Below are 20,365 nucleotides of genomic sequence, written 5' to 3'. Positions count from 1 at the left end.
ACTCTTTCCCAAATGGGTACTAAAGGTAGCATAACACTTTGTTCTATAGAAAACTTGGGCTTTCCAAACAAAGACATTCTCTTGAAAGCCCTTTGCAAGGTCACAGCCCTTGTGTGAGCTGAAAAGGAGTTTGCTTACACCCACGGATCTTCATAACCAGAAAAATGCAGATCACAGGCAGGAAGTGTGCTGACCCCATTACTTCCTCACTGAACATAGAAACTGCAATGCTGTATTGCTCTGCCCATGAGAAAAAAAAATCGTTACAAGTTGGAATAAGCATCCTAGTTATGCTTATGATTTATTTCATTATAAAAGTTGTACTTTGTCAGACATGGCTCCAGGATGGTAGCCATGTATTCTGTTTCACAGAGCTCAGTCCTTTATTTCAAGGTTTCCTCTAATTGAAGGGCTGCCAGGTCCAAGGCGGCCAATTTAAAGACAAAGAACCATAAGAAGGCAGAGATGGGCTTTCAGCAATTAGCACCTGGAGAGCAGGCTGAGCAGGCATGCAGGATCACCTAGTCGCAGTCTTTCACACTATGGTGAGACTATTGTATTTCTGAAGTTGCATCTACACATATAAATTAGCATTTGCAAATTGTATGCAAATATACCCCATTTTACCCACTTTTTGTTGATGTCCTTTTGACAATACATTAACTTGCCACATCTGGTAGCCCTCACAGGGGCAGACTGGTCTTTCAAATGTCAACAGTGCAAGAGCAAAACTTGGCGCCTCCTTCCACTTCTTGCCTCCTGTTCTGTTCAATTCACTATATCACAGCTGCAGCTGCCTGCAGCGCCCCCCCCCCCCCGGCTCAGCGCTCAGTGCGATGGGACCAGTCGCGCTGCCCTATATCTGCCTCTGGTCCTCAGGTCAGCTGACACCGTACAGTATTGCTTCATATAAAACCAGCGCCATTTATCCTTATCATAAAAACAATACAACACAGCAAAACAGAATAACCTGCCCAGCAGATTCAACCAACTAACCAGTGTCAAGTCAAGCAGCTGAATTAGATCCCTGTGGTCTAAACCACAGAGCCTAGGGCTTGCCTATCAGAAGGTTGGCGGTTTGAATCCCTGCGACGGGGTGAGCTCCCGTTGCTCGGTCCCTGCTCCTGCCCACCTAGCAGTTCAAAAGCACGTCAAAGTGCAAGTAGATAAATAGGTAGCGCTCCAGCGGGAAGGTAAACAGCATTTCCATGCGTTGCTCTGGTTCGCCAGAAGCGGCTTAGTCATGCTGGCCACATGTCCCGGAAAAACTGTCTGCGGACAAACGCCAGCTCCCTCGGCCAGTAAAGCGAGATGAGTGCCGCAACCCCAGAGTCGTCCGTGACTGGACCTAACATTCAAGGGTACCTTTACCTTTACCTATGTAAGAATTCCAATACTTTGGCCACCTCATGAGATGAGAAGACTCCCTGGAAAAGACCCTGATGTTGGGAAAGATTGAGGGCACAAGGAGAAGGGAACGACAGAGGACGAGATGGTTGGACAGTGTTCTCGAAGCTACGAACATGAGTCTGACCAAGCTGCGGGAGGCAGTGGAAGACAGGAGTGCCTGGCGTGCTCTGGTCCAGGGGGTCACGAAGAGTTGGACAGGACTAAACAACTAAACAACAACAATGTAAGAATTAACAGTCCCAGATAGGGCATATTCCTTAAGGAGGATTCATTTTTAACAGATAAAGAACTGCATTAAATGCAGCCTATTTGGTCTGTTGTCTGAAAGGCATTTCAAGGGAACCAAATGGGGCAGGAGGGGGGGTGAACCTATGGGAAATGGACGACAAGCAATAGAACTTTTAAATGACCTTTGTTGCCCTGGAGAGGTCATGTGAATTACTCTCCTTCCTTAATCTTTCCATAGAAAAATCACGAGTTCCTATTTATTACATTTCTTCAAGCATTCTGGGAAACCAGCTTGCTGCTTTGGACTGCTCCTCAATGTCTCATCTTGTTTCACTTAGAAAGCTAAAAATAGAAGACGGGTCAGCTCATGTTTTGAAGACACGAGGGACAAAAAGTTGCAGTTCTCTCTGGCTAAATTTAGCATAGCAGCACTCACTTGAGGTTACTGTAGGCAATCACTGCACATTTTGTTTTTTCTGCACACTACAGTAATGAACAAAGATGCGCACAGCTCCACAGAACAGTGGAAATACTGTATTATTTCACAGACAGTTAAGAAAGGAATACATCTTTATGCTTGAGAGCTTCCACTTATTTGATTTCCAATTATGATATACCTAATTGTAAACAGAATTCATCTGAAAGGTTGTGTAAATAATACTCTAAAGCAAGCTGGATTTGATTTAAATCACGATTTAAATCACTAGTCAGTAAGATTTCATTTAAATCATTCCCCACCCCCCAGAAAGCTTCAGCCTTGCTGGCATCCTCTTAATGCTGACAACCAGATGAAGGTTTCATTTTTTGAATAATAAATTTTCAGAAAAGTTTTTACAGTTATATAAAAAATTACTGATTTGGTTATACTATTAGAAATAGATAGACAGATAATTATTAAATTAATGTGAGGTTTAATAAGTTAACTGTTTATGTTTGGACAACTTTTCTGCTGTACTTTATTGGAAGGAGAAAAATAACCATTTCCTTAAAAACAATTTAAACAATTTATTTAACTAAAGCAAGAACATCAAAGCATATGTATCCATGTTTGTTAACTGATGTGGTTAAATGTTTTTTTAAAACAAAACAAAAACTTTGACTGAGTTTTAGTACACATGAAAAACTTAAAACAAATCCTTATTTCCTGATGAATAGCCTTTGGACTATAATGCAACTTAAACAGAAAACTATATTTAGAAAGATTTTCCCTCCAAAAGCATTTTATTTTAAAAATCTGATTTAAATTTTAAAAAATCCAAATTAAATTTTAAAAATTGGATTAAAAAAAATATATTTGATTTTTATCCACCCAGCTCTAAAGTTTTAGATATAATAATGTGTGGACATGGTGCTTCAACATCACACTTGAGACATAGCCAAACCAAGGCCATGAGCTGCACAGCAAGATGTCACAATCCTGATATTTATTCCCCCTCAATATTTATTTAATAATATTGAAATCCTGGTATTTATTCCCCTTAAGCCCATAAAAACTAGACATATATAAGTAGTAACAGGCTCTGCAGCCATGCATATCTACCAATTAATAGCTTGCAACGTCACAATAAGACTATACAGCCTGGGAGCTTCGGTTGTAGCACCTGGCCCCGCAGTCCTGCAGGAGCCAAGGGCCACCTGGTTGGTGGGAGAAGCTTGGCTCTCTTCTTTAATTTCAATTGTTTCCACGAAGAAAACAAGTAGTTAATGTCAAAGGCCGTTGCTTAGTGGGCAGAGTGTTGGACTAAGGGAAATCCAGGGAAGATGCAGCTATGAAGCTCCGCAGACAGTGTTGCCTCTGTCTGGCTTTCTGAGCTGCAATGCGTCCCCCCCTCCAAGTTAGTGATGGCATCCAGTGTTGGGAAGGCAGGGGGGCAACACACACACAACCCCACCAACTGCGGCTGCATTTGTCACCCGCTCTTAGCATAAACTACATCCCAGGGCTGTAGCAATGAAAATATTAGAAGGGAATTATGCATGCCAGCCTGAAATCCTTGGGGGAAGAGGAAAATAAAAATTTAATAAAATTGCTTTATTTAAGTTAATGCAATTGCTTTATAATTCACAACCATCAATCAACATTTGCTGATTACAAAAATACAAAAACTTGTCGATTATCTGCTTGGGTTTGTTTGTTTTACAGAAATTCTCGCTTGTTATTTGGCTGGTCAACTGAACAGCGTTTACTGTCTATGCTACAGGTTTACCATGTTAAATATTGAAACGGATTTCATAGTTTAAATACAGCTACTTCAAGAAAAATGGAGTGGTTGGGGAAATCAGGAGCTACCACAAGTTGTTTTGCACTGCTCCAAGACTGAACAAATTGCTCCCACTGAAACGTTAACAAAAAGGAAAAAGGCAGAAATGATACACATAAGCCACCATGGTTGCCATGACTTGATTGGTCCTAGCATCTCCTTTTCCTGACGACCATGTTGCTTTTGTTTAACTTATCCGGTATATGAGACAGTTGCCTGTTCTTTCTCTACAACTATTTAGGCCACATTCTCTTAGTATCATGGAGAGTTGTACCAATTTTCACTGCACAAACGTACAACTGCCGTTTCAGCCAGATGGAAATGCAATATGGCCCAATTTAATAAACCAAACATGCAGACAAGCTGGCCTGTCTATATAAAACTGAAAAGTAATTGGGAGTACAGAGTAGATTTAAGACACCCACAAAATTTAAGACCCCTGCCATGCAGTGCTATGTGTGTCCACTGACACCCGGGTTTAAGCATGTACAGGATTGTCACCTCAAGAGCTGGAATGTGTTTCAAGCGAACCCCATGGCGGCAGCAGGCGATGCTCCTCCCACAGCTCCAGCACCACGTTGACCTCCCCATGGGTGGCTCCTCCCCCTCTTGGTAAGTAGTGGCAACCCTTGGCAGAGCCAGGCGCGCAACTCCAACCTCCTGGCTCCTGTTGGCCAATGGCACTATCAGGACTCCTTTGACTTGAACCATTGGCTGCTCAGAAGATGCTCAGCTTGTCTTCTGTTACTGGAGAAGCCAGTAGGAGAACCTCCCTCTGCAAATTATTTGTACCACTGAGCCTAGAGCTTGCTGATGGGAAGGTTGGCGGTTCGAATCCCCGCGACGGGGTGAGCTCCCGTTGCTCAGTCCCAGCTCCTGCCAACCAAGCAGTTCAAAAGCAAGTCAAAGTGCAAGTAGATAAATAGGTACTGCTCTGGTGGGAAGGTAAATGGCGTTTCCGTGCGTTGCTCTGGTTCGCCAGAAGCGGCTTAGTCATGCTGGCCACATGACCCGGAAAAACTGTCTGACAAATGCCGGCTCCCTCAGCCAATAAAGCAAGATGAGCGCTGCAACCCCAGAGTCGTCTGCGACTGGACCTAATGGTCAGGGGTCCCTTTACCTTTACCTTTTTGATACAGCAATTGTGCAAATGGGCTGCGTGTCATCCAGAGAACTGCTTTAGGTGATCTCAGACACCAGTACATTTTCCTCTTTCCCTACCTTTTAAAATCCCACAAACTGCTTTTAACTCTCCCTGCTTTCAAAAGCTGTTTTCCATATAGCACAAGGTAGTTTCGCTTCTGAAAAACAAAGTTTAAAGCCCTCCTAGACCACAAGGAACTACCGTATTTTTCGCTTTATAGGACACACTTTTTCCCCTCCAAAAATGAAGAGGAAATGTGTGTGCGTCCTATGGAGCGAATGCAGGCTCCCTGGCTTCAGTGATAGCAACGTGAAGCCTTCGAAGCCTGCGCTTCAGAGGCTTCGCGTTGCTTTCGCTGAAGCCAGGAGAGGCTGGTCTTTGAGGCTGGTGGTGGCGGAAAGCAGGGCTTCCCCCCATCGCCAGCCCTAGAGGATCGGAGGGCAGCGGGAAGGCGCGTGACGCCTTAGCGCTACTCTCTGACCTGGTGTGGTGGCTGGCAGTGGGGGAAAGCAGTGCTTCCCCCCACCGCCAGCCCCACAAGCTCAGTCGAAAAACCTGCAGGAGCCGCGCGCTCTTTAAAGCGTGCGCGGCTCCTGTGGGCTTTTGCGGGAGATGGAGGAATTCCCCCACCTCCTGCAAAAGCAGGCAAAAGCCGCGCGCTCTTTAAAGGCTGCTGGCTTCTGCAGGCTTTTCTACGAGATGGTGGAATTCCACCACCTCCTAAAAAAGCCCGCAGGAGCCACACAGCCATTAAAGAGCGCGCCGCTCTTGGGGGCTTTTCCCCAAGGCGGGAGAAGGGACTGACTAGCCGAGTCAGTCCCTTCTCCCTCCTGTGGGCTTTTGCGGGAGATGCATGAATTCCCCCACCTCCAGCAATAGCAGGGAGGTCTGGGAGAAGTTCACAGGCTGTGTGCAGCCTGTCTGCTGCTCCCAGAGCTGGGGGGGGGGGGATCAATCCCCCCCCCGATTTCCCCCTCTGAAAACTAGGTGCGCCCTATGGTCAGGTGTGCCCTATAGAGCGAAAAATACGGTAGTTTCAGGGTTTCTTTAATCCTTGTGATCATATTTAAGTATAAAATAATTCAGCTAAAGAGGTTATGGGGGGGAGTCACACACAATAAAAGGGGAATAGTTATAATGTTTTAAACATTCTGTCCAACTCTGGAGGTGGTTCTGTATTTTGTAGGGTTGTGAACTACATTAAGAAATGTTTTATGGAATTTCAGGGACACTGACCTTTAAATAGAATACAGTTGGATGAGCCTGTTCATGCTCAAGCTTAGAAAACTGAAAGAGAAATAACAAAATCCTCTTGCCTCTAAAAGGAAAAGGAAAGTGCACTCAGAAAAGTATTTAATGAGCTCTTCCAAATGGCAAGCAGCTAAGCCCTTGCCTTTGTGAGAAAGAGAGATGTAATGCTTTGTACTTCAGAGGTCAAGAAAGAAGATCTTAAGCAGAAGAGCCTGGGATGGGGAAAACGCAGCCTACCTCCAATCAATAATCCCTGCAGCGCACAAGAGGACACAGGCTCAGTCTTTATTGATTTATGTAACGCCTGGATGTAGAGGTGGTGCTTTAGAATCGAATAAGACATTCGAGGTTTGCTACATTCTGTAACCTGATTCCGAAATATGAGGAAACCGCAGGATGTATTCTGCAGGACTGCTTCATGCGCAAGGAAGGGTTGGAATACTGTACCACCAAAGGGTTGTGAACATGTAAGCATACGATATGCTAAACGCCCTGGAACTTTAGGTCAACCCTCAAGACCTGGAAATCTGATTTAAATCCAAACCTGAGAGAGGGACAATTCAGAGAAAATGTGTGATACTGTTAAATGAATTCAACCTCATCTTCCAAAAATGGGTAGCTAGACAACAGATCTTTAAATTTCCGACTCACAAATGTATGTCTTATTTTCAGAGTGTTCTCAAAGTGCGCACACTTTATCATTTTAGTTGCGCCAAGTTAAAGGGTAGTTTTAGTTCATGTTTTAAAACAGAATTTCTGTCTTTAGTAGCACTGAATCTAAACTTGTGGAGGAAAACACAGGAGACTAGTACTTTAATGCTGGCAACACATAATTGCCCCATTAAAAGTGTGTAAACACCTAGTGTGTAAGCCCCTAGAATTAAAAACAATACAACAGCATGCTTAACTTTGGTTATATTGTTCTTTTTAATTCATTCCAAAAAGCCAGACACATTTGTTTATCACAAAGTTAAACCAAAGTTACACATTTTAAAATAATTCACACATTGTAAACATCGTGCTCGACCTGTTTCAGGTTTAGTCTGTGTCAGTTATAGTTGACTAAGATTAACAGTGATGCAAAATAAGCAAAATAATAATTTGAACCCCTTATTTCATTTGACAGCATCAACTATTCAGAAGTTTCTTGTTTTCTTTTTTGCTATTTATTTTATACAGTGTTGTTCAACAGAGATTTTAAGTAGGAAAAGAAAAGAAGGCAACCAGAATATGAATTGTGAAAGCTGGAGAAAAACTAAAGGGTTTTCAAAATCTTTATTCTCTAACTATATGATTAAGTAGAAATAAGCAAGGTGTGTAACAGTTCTGTTACTTCATTAAGCAGGAGAAAGGGCAGAGAAAACCAATAATAATGGAGTTGGAAAATCTTCCCTACATATAAAGAATTATGACAAGGACTATGTTAACAAAAAAGAAAAGACTGGGGGAACATTGAAGACGACGGCTCATTCAATAAGACTGGAATAGGTTTAGGACAAACAAGAATACGCCGTCCGTGAGCTTTCGGAGAAGGTGAACCTTTGGTATGATTCAGCAAAACAACTGCCATATTCTTATAGGCTCTTTCTTACATCAACAAGATACAATGAAGTGCACTTTGTGCTGTTCTAATTTCTTCGCTTGGCCAGCAGGCATCAATAGATTATATAGTTAACTGGCACAGTACATACTGTACAAGCCCACAAATTAAATGAGGCACTACAACAGTACAAATAAAACATTTTCAATTAAAGTAAGGAACACAGCACCTTGGCAGAGCCACAGACCCCATGGGTGATATCACATGCTCATCATACTCAGAGTAGACCCACTGAAATCAATGGCCTTAAGTGATTTATTTCCTGTCTTCGGGGGGGGGGGGGAGCAGTTTGCAAAGGATCGTTGAAAATGGAAATCTATTCTGTGCAGACTTTATTAAAAGGTAGTGAATGTAGAAGACAACAAATGTTCTTTCAAATAACGAAGTCTTCAGGGTATAAAAATATTTATTTATTTGTGTATTTATAACCTGCACTGCTCTAAAAATATTTCAAGGTGCAGTACAATGTTAGGAGGAGTGTCACAAAGTAATAGCAAAACCAAAGAACTGCTTCTTATCAACTCTGCCAGTCAGTTCCTTCGGTTTTAAGCTGCTCTTTGCCCCACACTCAGACTGGGCAAGCTAGTTTGGGCAGCCCATTCAAAGGCCAGGGTGAACGGCGGCATTGTGTGCTCATTAACTAGCATTAATTGTAACCAAGGCATGCCAAAGCTAAAGGAAATCTTTGAATAACAGGACTGCATAGTTCACCATATTAAGTATTTTGGCTGATCCCCAAATCGTCTCTTCTTGTGAAACAAGCGATGTCGGCTCAAATGCTAGTTCTACCATCACTATTTTTCCTGTATAATGTTTTACTTACAGACTACAGTGGTACTTCAGGTTACATACGCTTCAGGTTACAGACTCCACTAACCCAGAAATATTACCTTGGGTTAAGAACTTTGCTTCAGGATGAGAATAAAAATCATGCTCCGGCGGCACGGCTAAAGTGGTGCTTCAGGTTAAGAACAGTTTCAGGTTAAGAACGGACCTCCGCAATGAATTAAGTACTTAACCCGAGGTACCACTGTAGTCTGAAAACAAAGCCAGTTAAGAAAAGGAACACATTATTTATTCCTTGCAGCAATAGCCATGTGTAATGCTTCTCTTCTCTTCTCTTCTCTTTTCATTTCATTTTATTTATTTATTACATTTCTTTCCCTTTTCTTCTACCATGGAAACTCAACTCAGTGTGGAATTCAATGCTGTGCTATTATGAGCAGTGCAAGCTTTTCTACTTGCCAGACAGAACAATCTCCTCCTTCCCCCCCCCCCCCCGACTGTTCTGGGGTTCTCCCCACCCCCCAAGATGATCAGGTGATTGCGCAGGTGGAGGCTGGAAGTGGAGGGAAAGCCTTCAGACTATGATCTGGCGCTGCTGTGATCTAAATTTCCATACTTAGTAAATTGGGAAACCCGTGTGGGTTTCAACAGGAAAGATGCTAATGATTCAATCACACTGCTTTGCCTTTGGCAATTCTTTATTATGCCCTGCACCCATTTTTCCATTTATGTATTAATCCCATCCAGACCTGAATAAGTACAGATTAATATGCAGCCCCCAAGATACCCACAAAAGGTTTTTGGAGTGCTAACTCACATAGAGAGCTTTATTGAGAGACTGAAGCAGTAAACACAGCTTCAGAATGAGAAATGCGGCCATTGCTTAGAAACACGTTCCGAAATGCAGGAACTTGAAAGCCAAATCATCGCATGAGCTGACTATAACCTTCTTGCAGAACAACAAGTCTTGTCTTGGCTTAGTGAGCCATCTGTACTACCAGGATGAAGGTATGTGTTACCCTTTATTGTTATGCAAGTTAGTGTTCTTCCTAAAGCGCAGTAGCAAACTCATGCTTCCAGCTGCAATGCAATCCTAATTCCCGTGGTTTCTCTGTCAGATAGCTGAAGCACTCTGGTACCTGCTGTTCAATAATTAGCAGAGGTCAATCACAAGCATTTTAATTCTTAAGGATGAAAAGCACTGTTCAAAAAATAAGCCTGAAGAGGGAGTTGCTGCAGGAGAAGCTCCGTTGTGCTGGCTCCCTCTAGCAAAACCACTCAGTTGAATCCGGTCCATAGGGACCATAAAAGACAGATCACAAGACTGTCCCGCTTCCTCACACAAAAGCCTTACCAGTTCAACATACCATTAGACCCATTCAGACCCTCAACAGTGCCACTGACACGTGAAGCTCCTTAGGCCTTTGTGCTCATGAAGGAAGAAACATAGAAGCTTGAAAAATGATTTCGTGCAGACAGTGGCTCCTAGTCATTATGTCTTTGTTCTATTTCTACTGTAAGAGGCAGTGATGTCTTTGAACGCCCGGTGTTGGGAAATGCACGTGGGCAGGTACTGTTCTGCTCACATCCTACTTGAAAGCTTCTCCCAGGTCTATGGTTGGCCACTGTGAGAACAGTGATTCAGCAGGCTCTTCTAACATTCTTATTTGTGCCTTCCCTTTTCCAATTCACCACTACTGCATCAATCAGGTACATTATGCTGTAGGTACTTACAACTTCTCAACTACTGAATATAGAGGGAGAGCCAACAAAAGCAGTCATGTACAACGCAATATCTAGCATCTCTGAAATAAGCTAAGCAAAAAAGAAGCAACAGATTTAGGAAGCAATCCAAACTCCACCCTTCCACTGGTGGGGCTTTGTGGAATGGGGAAGCCAATGCCTCATACATAGCTCTCGGCATTCACGTCAGGAAGGGGGCGGGCGAGAAGATGAGTGGGCTTGTTTCCAGGTCAATGCTGTTCAGTGCCGGATTTACATATAAGCTAAACAAGCTCTAGCTTAGGCCCCACTCTCTTGGGGGCCCCCAAAAAAATTAAAGGGGAAAAAAACTGGATGTACATTTCCAAAATATCAGATAAAAAACAAATAAAGTAAAGCCTCCATACAGCAACAGTGTTTTCTGTTGTGTAGGCTCCTATTTGTGATGTGGAAATGGCTTTAGATACCTATTAAAGGTAAAGGTACCCCTGCCGTTAGGTCCAGTCTCGGATGACTCTGGGGTTGCGCACTCATCTCACTCTATAGGCCGAGGGAGCCAGCATTTGTCCACAGACAGTTTCTGGGTCAGACGTCCAGCATGACTAAGCCGCTTCTGGCGAACCAGAGCAGTGCACGGAAACGCCGTTTACCTTCCATCTGCAGCAGTACCTCTACTTGCACTTTGATGTGCTTTTGAACTGCTAGGTGGGCATGAGCTGGGACCGAGCAACAGGAGCTCACCCCATCATAGGGATTCAAAGCGCTGACCTTCTGATTGGCAAGCCCTAGGCTCTGGTGGTTTAGACCACAGCGCCACCCACGTCCGAGATACCTATTAGGTCCATAAATTACTATATAGCATATATTCAACACAAAAAACAGCGACAATTTGTTGTTGACAAAGGACAGCTGGACATATAAAGGGCCCCATTACCTTCAGTAGCTTAGGGCCTCATCAAACCTAAATCCGGTCCTGAAGCTGTTGCACACTGGCTCAGTCTCGCCTCCTCCCTTGGAATGCCCCAGGAGGCCTCCTGCTCGCCCATGTAATTTTTGGAGGGCATCTGAGCTTGGAAGAGCAACACCTCTGCCTAACCTCAGCAGCCCAGCTTAAGCAGGGCTTGGGTTGCTCTGTTAGGCTACACTCTTAAATACACTTAACATGAAAGTGCATTCTCTTGACATCAGCGTGTTTTGCTTCCTAATGGGCTTCCTAATGCATGGTTTTGAGAGAATTGTATGGCCTGCTTTGGATGCGACTGCGCTTACCCTACAATTAGGCTTGCAGGTCGAAGGTTCTCCTAGATCTGGCATTTCTGGGTGTACAGGGTGTACAGGTGTACAGGGGTCATCAGTAGCCAGGATGTCTGTAAACAGTTTCAGCTGGTGTTCTAAGTTATAATCCTCTCAAGGGCAACGACTGGGAATGGACCTAACCAAAGTCACTAATCTCCAGCTCTCATCCCAACCAGACTACTTTTACACTGCACACAGGCTGCCATTCAAATGCACCTGGAATTTCTGACTTGCTCAAAGTGCAGAAGCTGTATTATTAACTAGAGTATGCTGTGTGGGACATGCAACACCAATTGGTTTCATCTTTTTGGCAAACTATTTGCATGCAGGATTAATTCAAAATGCTGATTAAAACTGTAAAGGTTGTAAACAACAAAATTAATTCAACAGGGACAAATGTAAAGTTCTACACTAATGCAGAAAGAACCAGCTGCACAAATATAAGATGGGGGACACCTGGCTTGCTAGTAGTATACATGAAAAAGATCTAGGGGTCTTAGTAGACCACAAGCTTATTAACATGAGTCAACAGCAAAAAAGCAAATACTATTCTAGGCTGCATCAACAGAAGTATAGTGTTCAGATCAAGGGAAGTAATAATACCACCCTATTCTCCCTTGGTCAGACGACACCTGAAATACTGTGTCCAATTCTGGGCACCACAATTTAAGAAGGATGTTGACAAACTGGAAGGTGTGCAGAGGAGGGCAACCAAGATGATCAAGGGTCTGGAAATCAAGCCTGATGAGGAACGGTTGAAGGAGCTGGGTATGCTTAGCCTGGAAAAGAGGAGAGTGAGAGGAGATATGATAGCCATCTTCAAACAACTTAAGGGCTGTCACATGGAAGATGGAGCAAGCTTGTTTCCTCCTACTCCAGAGGCTGGGACTCAAACCAATGAAACCAAACCCATTGGTTTCAAGTTACAAGAAAGGAGACTCCGACTAAATACCAGGAAGAACTTTCTGACGGCAAACACTGTTCGACTGTGGAACGTAGTCCCTCAGAAGGTTGTGAACCCTCCTTTCTTGGAGGATGGATGGATGATTAAGCAGAGGGTGGATGGTCATATGTCCTGGATGCTTTAGCTGAGATTCCTGCATTGAAGGAGGTTGGACTAGATGACCCTCAGGGTTCCTTCCAACTCTGCAATTCTATGATTTAGCTATCTGAAGGACTGCCTCCACCCAGAGGAGCCTGCCTGCCTTGAGACTCTATTCTACGTCCCACCATCCAAGTCAGAAGTGGGCACAAGGGATACAGCCCTCTCAGTTTTAGCCTCTAGATTCTGGAATGCCCTCCTGAACGATGGCCACTGGGTGCTTTGCCTATCACATTTACAGATTGAACCCCCCTTATTATTTCTGTGGGCTTTCGGCACTGCATGAACTCTATGGTTTTAATATGTTAAAAACTGTTGTTTTCAACAATTAACTTTGTTTCATTGTAGCCCGCCTTGCAGTTCTCATCGCCAAAAGGCAGGCTAAAAAAGCATTTAATAAAATATACAATGATATTGCATAACGGTTATAGCTTAAGTACGATTCCATATTAATTATGCCACTTGTTTAATATTCAACCAGAGTTGAATAACAAAATGCTGCAGAAGTCAGCATAATATATTTTGTATGTTCTAAGAAACGATACATATTCATGAATTTTAAATCCTGAATTTTAAAACAAGAACTATGACCCATCTACCAGTATTTGAATTGAAGCTGATATTGTATTGCCACCTAGAGGCAGAAAGTGAAGTAGCCTCTGCTTAAATTATTTCAGTAAGAAGGATGTGGAATAATTTTAACTTTCAAGGCTAGACTACACATCCATAGTTTTTGCAGATGAATGTGAAGTTTCAGTCTGAAATACAGGAGCTGTTACTGCCTAACAACCAACTATTCCAATTACAATTTCTATGGTAAACAGACTGGTCAATGAGATGGCCAGCATCTAAAGTGGAAAGAGAATGCAATAGCCCAATACTGGTGGGGTTTGCATGTCACTCTACACCATAATTAAAATGAACTATTGTTTAATGTAAGGTTTAATGCAAATAGGCAGCATGCTGCTCCAAAGTCCACACTTTTCACTTTGCCCTGTTGGAGAGGAAGCAAGCCAGAGTCTGGCTTGTCAGTACATTCAAGCCTAGGCTCGTGGTTTGCTTGTCTCCAAACACAATGCAAGCAGAAGCCAAAGTTTGTTTCTTGGCTTACCACTCCTCATTTGTTTGGGGCAAACAAGCCATGAGCCCAGCTTCACAGGCAGTAACAAGGCAGATTCTAGCGAGTTTCTTCACCGGCGTGGTAGCAAGAAGAGCAGAGAAGAGGAGAAGCGTGGCCCTTGGAGCGGCAAGCGCCAGCATGCTGCCCATTCACATCAAACCACACTTAATTTAATTAGGGTTTAATGTGACCTGCAAATCAGATCACCATGTGAGCAAATGCAGTACCCTCATGAAAGGGAATACCTCTGAAATACCAGTTGCTACAGATCACAACGGGAAGGGGCTCATTTTGCTGATGCTCTGCTTGGGGCCTCTGACTAGCCACCCTGAGAGCAGAATGCTGAACTTGGTGGGTCTTCTTATGTTCTTTTGAAAATGATTCCAAAAAGGTGTTCTGCAGGCCTAAAATGCAGTATTACTAATTCTTCTTGCAAGAGTACTAAATCTTTTTGCGCCAATACATTCCTACACCACAGAACGTTTTCCAGCATCATTATATTTTATTCGTTTTCTGTCAGGCACGTCACTGCAGAAACTATATTTGCCCACACACTGCTAAGTCATGGGGTTAACGAAGGTAAGACTCAAAGAAGGCACACAAAAAGAAAAGGGTTAAGGGAGCAACATGTATTTGTGGGGAGGCAGAGAAGACCCAGACCCAAGGAAAAATTATTGCCACATATAAAACCGGAAACATCCAGAGGGACAGACGGGTAACAATAAACAGATAAAACTACAGAAAATATAATGTGTAACATTGTAAACTGAAATAAATGCCTTATGAGGAACGGCTAGGGGAGCTGGGCATGTTTAGCCTGGAGAAGAGGAGGTTAAGGGGTGATATGATAGCCATGTTCAAATATATGAAGGGATGTCACATGGAGGAGGGAGAAAGGTTGTTTTCTGCTGCTCCAGAGAAGCGGACACGGAGCAATGGATCCAAACTACAAGAAAGAAGATTCCACCTAAACATTAGGAAGAACTTCCTGACAGTAAGAGCTGTTTGACAGTGGAATTTGCTGCCAAGGAGTGTGGTGGAGTCTCCTTCTTTGGAGGTCTTTAAGCAGAGGCTTGACAACCATATGTCAGGAGTGCTCTGATGGTGTTTCCTGCTTGGCAGGGGATTGGACTCGATGGTCCAACTCTATGATTCTATTCTATGAAATTACATAAATGGGAAGAAATCAGAAGGCGCCTACCATTTGGCAATGTCAGTAGAGAATGTAAAATATCTCACACAACATATTTAACAATGAATTTAATTTCTATCCACCCATCAGAGGTAGAATGTCCTAGTTGTGTCCTTCACATAGCCTGAAGAACACTTACGAAAATAAATTATCTTAAACAACTGTCCTGCCTCCCCAACAGTGATGTGGGGGTTTTGGGGGGGTGAGGGGAAGAGATGAATTAAAAGTAATTTGCATTGGAAAAGGTTAGCTAGAGAGGAAAGCAAATTTTGTATGTTTATTGTTCTTGCGTTGAGTAAACAAAGCTATAAACACTTTGAAAATACCACCTGATATTTATTTGCAGTTGGCATGCATTCATTCCTACTAATGAACTTTAGGAAACAGATTTTTTTACCTCATGGAAAGTTTTTGCTCTGGAGCACTGCTTCACAATAAGCATAGCTCAGGATGGGAATCACCACCATCCGACCCCCAGGGGCCCCTCCCTACCCTAAGTGCCACCACGGGGGCTGCTGCAGAACCCCTTTGCCCTGAGGGGAGCGAGAAAAAGAAGGAAGAACTTTATCTAAACAAAGAAGTTGCATTTTACATTCAGCTGTAACTTTTTTAAAAAAACAATGCTTACTGTTATAATAACCTTACATAAACCAATTTGTGAGGTCCACCTGAAAGGAGCTATATAAATACAACAAATAAATAAGTCTTGCTTCCTTGTATGGAGGTTAGAGAAGCATGTGTGAGTGTGTGTAGAAACTACCCTACTGTACAAAGGTAAATTTTGCATTTGTTGCATCACATACATTTGCAGTATTCTCCCTGCCTTAGCACATGGCCCCACAGAGATTGCCTGTGGCCCTCGGCATGAAAAGGGTCCCTGCTTTTGAGTGAGGCATGTGGGTCACAACAGAAATGCCTCAGCCACAGCTGAAGTAATATGCACCATTGCTTCTGCACAAATGAACCAAAGGGATACAAATCTGGCATTCAAAATAAAAATAGAAATCTGACGTTAAAAAAATCACAACATTCAGAAACAAGTGGTAAAACGTTTCAGTCTCTCAGGATATTTTGTGGATGACCTAAAAGAAAAAGCTTTTCAAACTAAAGAATTTCAAAGGTAAACTGCAACGTTATATTGCTGATCAAAAATCTGTCAGCATCTTTAATTCTAGTTTAGGGCTCAGTTGGTACCAGGGATCTCTGTCCCAACAGAGATGTTGAAAGTAGTTTAGAAAAAAGTCTTGCCAATTGTTCCTGTTGAGAATGATCACAGTGCTTCTATCTGCATATATTTGGGCATAGGCCTGCATTTCATGGCCTTTGGGGCCCACTGTTCAAAAAATCTCCTAGCCTGTACCCATATAATAGATTTTATACATGTAGTTGTAATCCTATTAAAATTTAATTTTTTTTTAATTATTCTTTGCCTCCCCCACCCCGTTTCCAGCTGCTCTTATTTTATCCGTAAGCCACCTTGAGTCCTTGTCAGGGGAAAAGGCAGGATGTAAATATAATTTTAAAAATAATGTGTTTCTACATTCTGTGCCACCCAGGCCTGCTCCCTCCTTGCCCAGTTTCTCATCCTGTCTCTCTCCTGGTGGCTGGTGGGAAGGCCTGTGCTAAACTGGAGAACAATGGTTAGTGTGTTGGACTATGACCTGGGAGACCACAAAGCTCACTGGGTGACCTTGGGCCAGGCACCATCTCTCAGTGCAAGCCTACATCCCAGGGTTGTTGTGAGGATTAAATGGGGAGAGGAGAAGCATGTACACCACCTTGAAAGAAAAGTGTGAAATATTAATGTAATAAATAGAGGCATGCTGCCAGAGGCCCCCCCCCCCATTCCTGGAACCGCCACCCCCAGGTTGTTTTTTTTAACATGGCACTTGCTTTATGAGCAATGCTCACCACTTAAAGGCAACTAGAAAGATTTCCCCCCAACTCAGGCTTTTCAATCATGTTAGGGTTGAAGGGGTGGTTGTTGAGCTTTTTTTGGCAAATTTGCAACAAGAAATGGTTTTCAGTGACTTTTTAAGGAAAATCGCGAAAGAAACGCTATTTAAGGTTGCCTTACGTCCGGATTTTAGTGACTTCCGTCCAGGTATATCTGGAAATTTCTGGACGCATGGCAACCCTAACATGGTGTTTCATGAGAACCCAAGAAGAGCCCTGTACATTCACACCTCAGGTTGAAGTAGCCTTGAGTTAAGCGTTTTCAGGTTATGCTCCACGGCTTTGCCGCTCACACAAACACACGTGCAGAGTTGCGTTCGCTTCAGGATGCCATTCGCATCCAGAGGTACCACTGTATCCTGATCAGGCCAATGGTCTAGCCCAGCCTCCTGGTCTCCCAAGTGGCTGAGCAGCTGCCTCTGGGCAACCAGAGATCTGGATCCGAGCAACTGATATCCAGAAGCATTGCTGCTTCCGATGGTGGAGCCATCCATATCGCCGTCTCCTCTGTGAATTGATTCACTGCATTTATATCCCAACTTTTTCTCCACGGAGGTAGTCATTTAATCCCCACAACAACCCTGAAATATACTCGGAGTCAAGAGTGGATTTCATGCTGTATATTTCGAGGAATATACATTATTTACACAATGGGCCCCACGTGATTTGCTAATTCTGGGATTCACCTGTAGGCCAACCAGGTTGTGGATTCCCTTCCACCTGGAGCTGGATTTGGTGGCTCCTGAGGACCAATCAGACTGCTGCATTCTGGATCCTATTGTTCTAGGACCAATCAGACTGCTGCATTCTGGATCCTATTGTTCTAGGACCAATCAGACTGCTGCATTCTGGATCCTATTGTTCTAGGACCAATCAGACTGCGGCATTCTGGATCCTATTGTTCTAGGACCAATCAGACTGCTGCGTTCTGGATCCTATTCAACTCAGTACATAACAAACCCTGTGAGGAAGGTTAGGCTGAGTGAGCTACTGGACCAAGGTCACCCCGGGATTTGAACCCGGATCGCCCAGGTCCTGGTCTGACGCTCTAACCACCAGGCCACACGGCCTGATTCGTCTAATCCTCTTTCGAAGCTACTGGCTGCTCCGCCCCGCCTTCCGCCCGCCCCAACTCCCCCAACGCGCCGCTTCATTGGCTGCCCGGCCGCTCTACCTGGCCGCCGGCCCCGCCCCCGTTACCTTGACGACGCCCGTCGTCTTGGCCAGCAAGGCTCGGAATTCCTGCGGCGCCGTTTGCGGGTAGAGCTGGTCCCGCAGCAGCTCCTCCGTGATCTCCGCGTTGCCGTAGTAGGTGGCCTGGGCGATGCCGTTCAGCAACCCCAGCAAGGGCTTGGCGGCCTCCGCGGGAGGACGGTCCGCTGCCGCCGCCATCTTTCCCGAGGGGACTAGGCCGCAGCCGGGAAGATTGGTTCGGACGGCGGCCGGGCGGGGACAAACCAAGGGGTTCCTACCCAGCTCGGTGGCGACCCCTGCTGGTCACCGTAGTAATAACAATGGTGACAGAACAACAGTAATAAACCACGTTGTTAATTAACATCGGAAACATTGTTTTTTCACGTTTGAGCTTGCAGGGTTTGTTTTAAGTGTTTTTTTTTCTTTTTCTTTTTACAATCAAGCGCTGCATTCATTTTATGAAATAAATAAAAAGCACTGAAGTAAATGCGTTCTCTTCAACGCAGGTTTCCCATTGACTTGGCAGTGGGGCGTCGTCGGTGAAACCTCCATCTACACACAATGGTCTTTTAATGCATGACTGGAAGTTGCTTAAACACAGGGCGTTATTTAAGCTAACCAACCGCGCAGTGCATGGGACCGGGGAGGGCTTCGGAGTGATGTGCAAAAGGCCACAAGTAGCAGGAGAAAGGCTTTGTGTCTCTAGGGTCACAAGGGAAACACAATTTCCATCTTATTTTAAGCTAAGAAGCCCGTGCCCCTCTGGTCCTTGCTTTCTTCCTCATTTTTGCACATTGTAACTGTGATCCTATTTAATAGTTACAATCAGTGCTTTTTTCGGGGGGGAAAATATTTAGGGGTACAGTGGACCCTTTGGATACGGATTTAATTGGTTCCAGGGGCCCATGCACACCCTGAAAAATCCGTAACCAGAGGCGCCGTTTCTGCGCATGTGCAAGCGGCGAAATGCGGGAAAATACGTCTTTCCTATCCAGAGAGTTACATAACCTGTACTCTCATTTTCCTACTCATTGAAATACTGCCCCTCAATGAGGCCAAACTTAGATTCACAAAATATTTAGGGGTATGCGTACCCCTGCGTACACCCAGAAAAAAGCACTGGTTACAATAACTTTCTCGCTAGGTGCTGAGCTGGCCTTCCTATAAGACCAGATGAGGCAACCCTCTTAAACTGGCCTTCGCTGGAGAGGGCATATTTTATTGACCCCCCTATCTGAAAAATACAGTAGAGAACACATTTCCTTTTGAGCTGCTCTTATTGACTCATGGATGAAGAGACATAGGCAACATTCTTTATAAATGTGAAAAAAGGTGTGCTACTAACTCACATCTATTTCCATTCAATGTACAGTATGTTTGTAAGGAATAGACAACTCATTGTAACCATGTAAACTTACATGAATCTCTCTCTACATTGTTGAAATATCTCTGTGGATCCATATTTAAAGGAAATTGCCTCCTTTTCACTGATATGTTGTTGTTATTATCACTGAAAATACTGGTGCTCTCTCTTGTCACATTTAATTTATATATCTAGTCTATTATTCAATGTATTAGCAAAGGGTCACATGCTGTTCTTGTTGCATTATGGTAGTAACTTGCCTTTTTGTCCCATGACCAGTCAACAGTGTGTACTAGCATGAAACAGTGGAACAATGCGTTGTCGCCTGCCAAAACTACCTAGAGAAAATGTTTTATTGGTAACATATGCTGCTTTTGAAATGTTTTGTCTGCACTTGGATGATTAGTTGGAATTTTAACAGCCCAGTCCTGTGAATGTTTACCTAGAAATCCCACCAATTTCAGTGGGGCATATGTTCAAATAAATCTGCATTTGACAAAGTCTTATCTCGTATTTGTGTCAACCTGCTCCAATCCCTGCAGGATCCGATTTCTTTCCGCAGGGCCTGTAAGACAGAGTTGTTCCGCCTGGCCTTTGGCTTGGAGCCAATTTGATTCTCTCCCTCCCTCTCTTTCTTTTTTCTTTTCCTTCTCCTCCTGCGATGAGGCTACATTTTAATATTTTAATGTTTCAATATTTTAATGTTGTATTTTACTTTTGTTTTTAAGTTTTAATCATTC

The 20,365-nt window shown here is 43.6% G+C and overlaps 1 protein-coding gene across 2 annotated transcripts in view; it reads right to left on the bottom strand.

Moving 5' to 3' along the window:
- COMMD1 (copper metabolism domain containing 1) overlaps window positions 1–19,070 on the bottom strand; it is a 63,884-nt gene extending 44,814 nt beyond the window's left edge. Inside the window, exon 1 of one of the 2 annotated variants that reach the window (XM_083435498.1) lies at window positions 18,269–19,070. In XM_083435498.1, the coding sequence (XP_083291624.1) occupies window positions 18,269–18,460 (192 nt within the window). In that variant the 5' untranslated portion in view covers window positions 18,461–19,070. The remainder of the gene's footprint in view (window positions 1–18,268) is intronic. The other variant, XM_083435499.1, reaches the window with a different exon arrangement.
- Window positions 19,071–20,365: the final 1,295 nt, after the last annotated feature.

This window comes from Podarcis tiliguerta (genome assembly GCF_965153285.1).
Source record: "Podarcis tiliguerta genome assembly, chromosome: 3".
NCBI lineage: Eukaryota > Metazoa > Chordata > Lepidosauria > Squamata > Lacertidae > Podarcis > Podarcis tiliguerta.
Note: the sequence above shows the minus strand (reverse complement) of the source record. Positions and strands in the feature narration are given on the sequence as shown.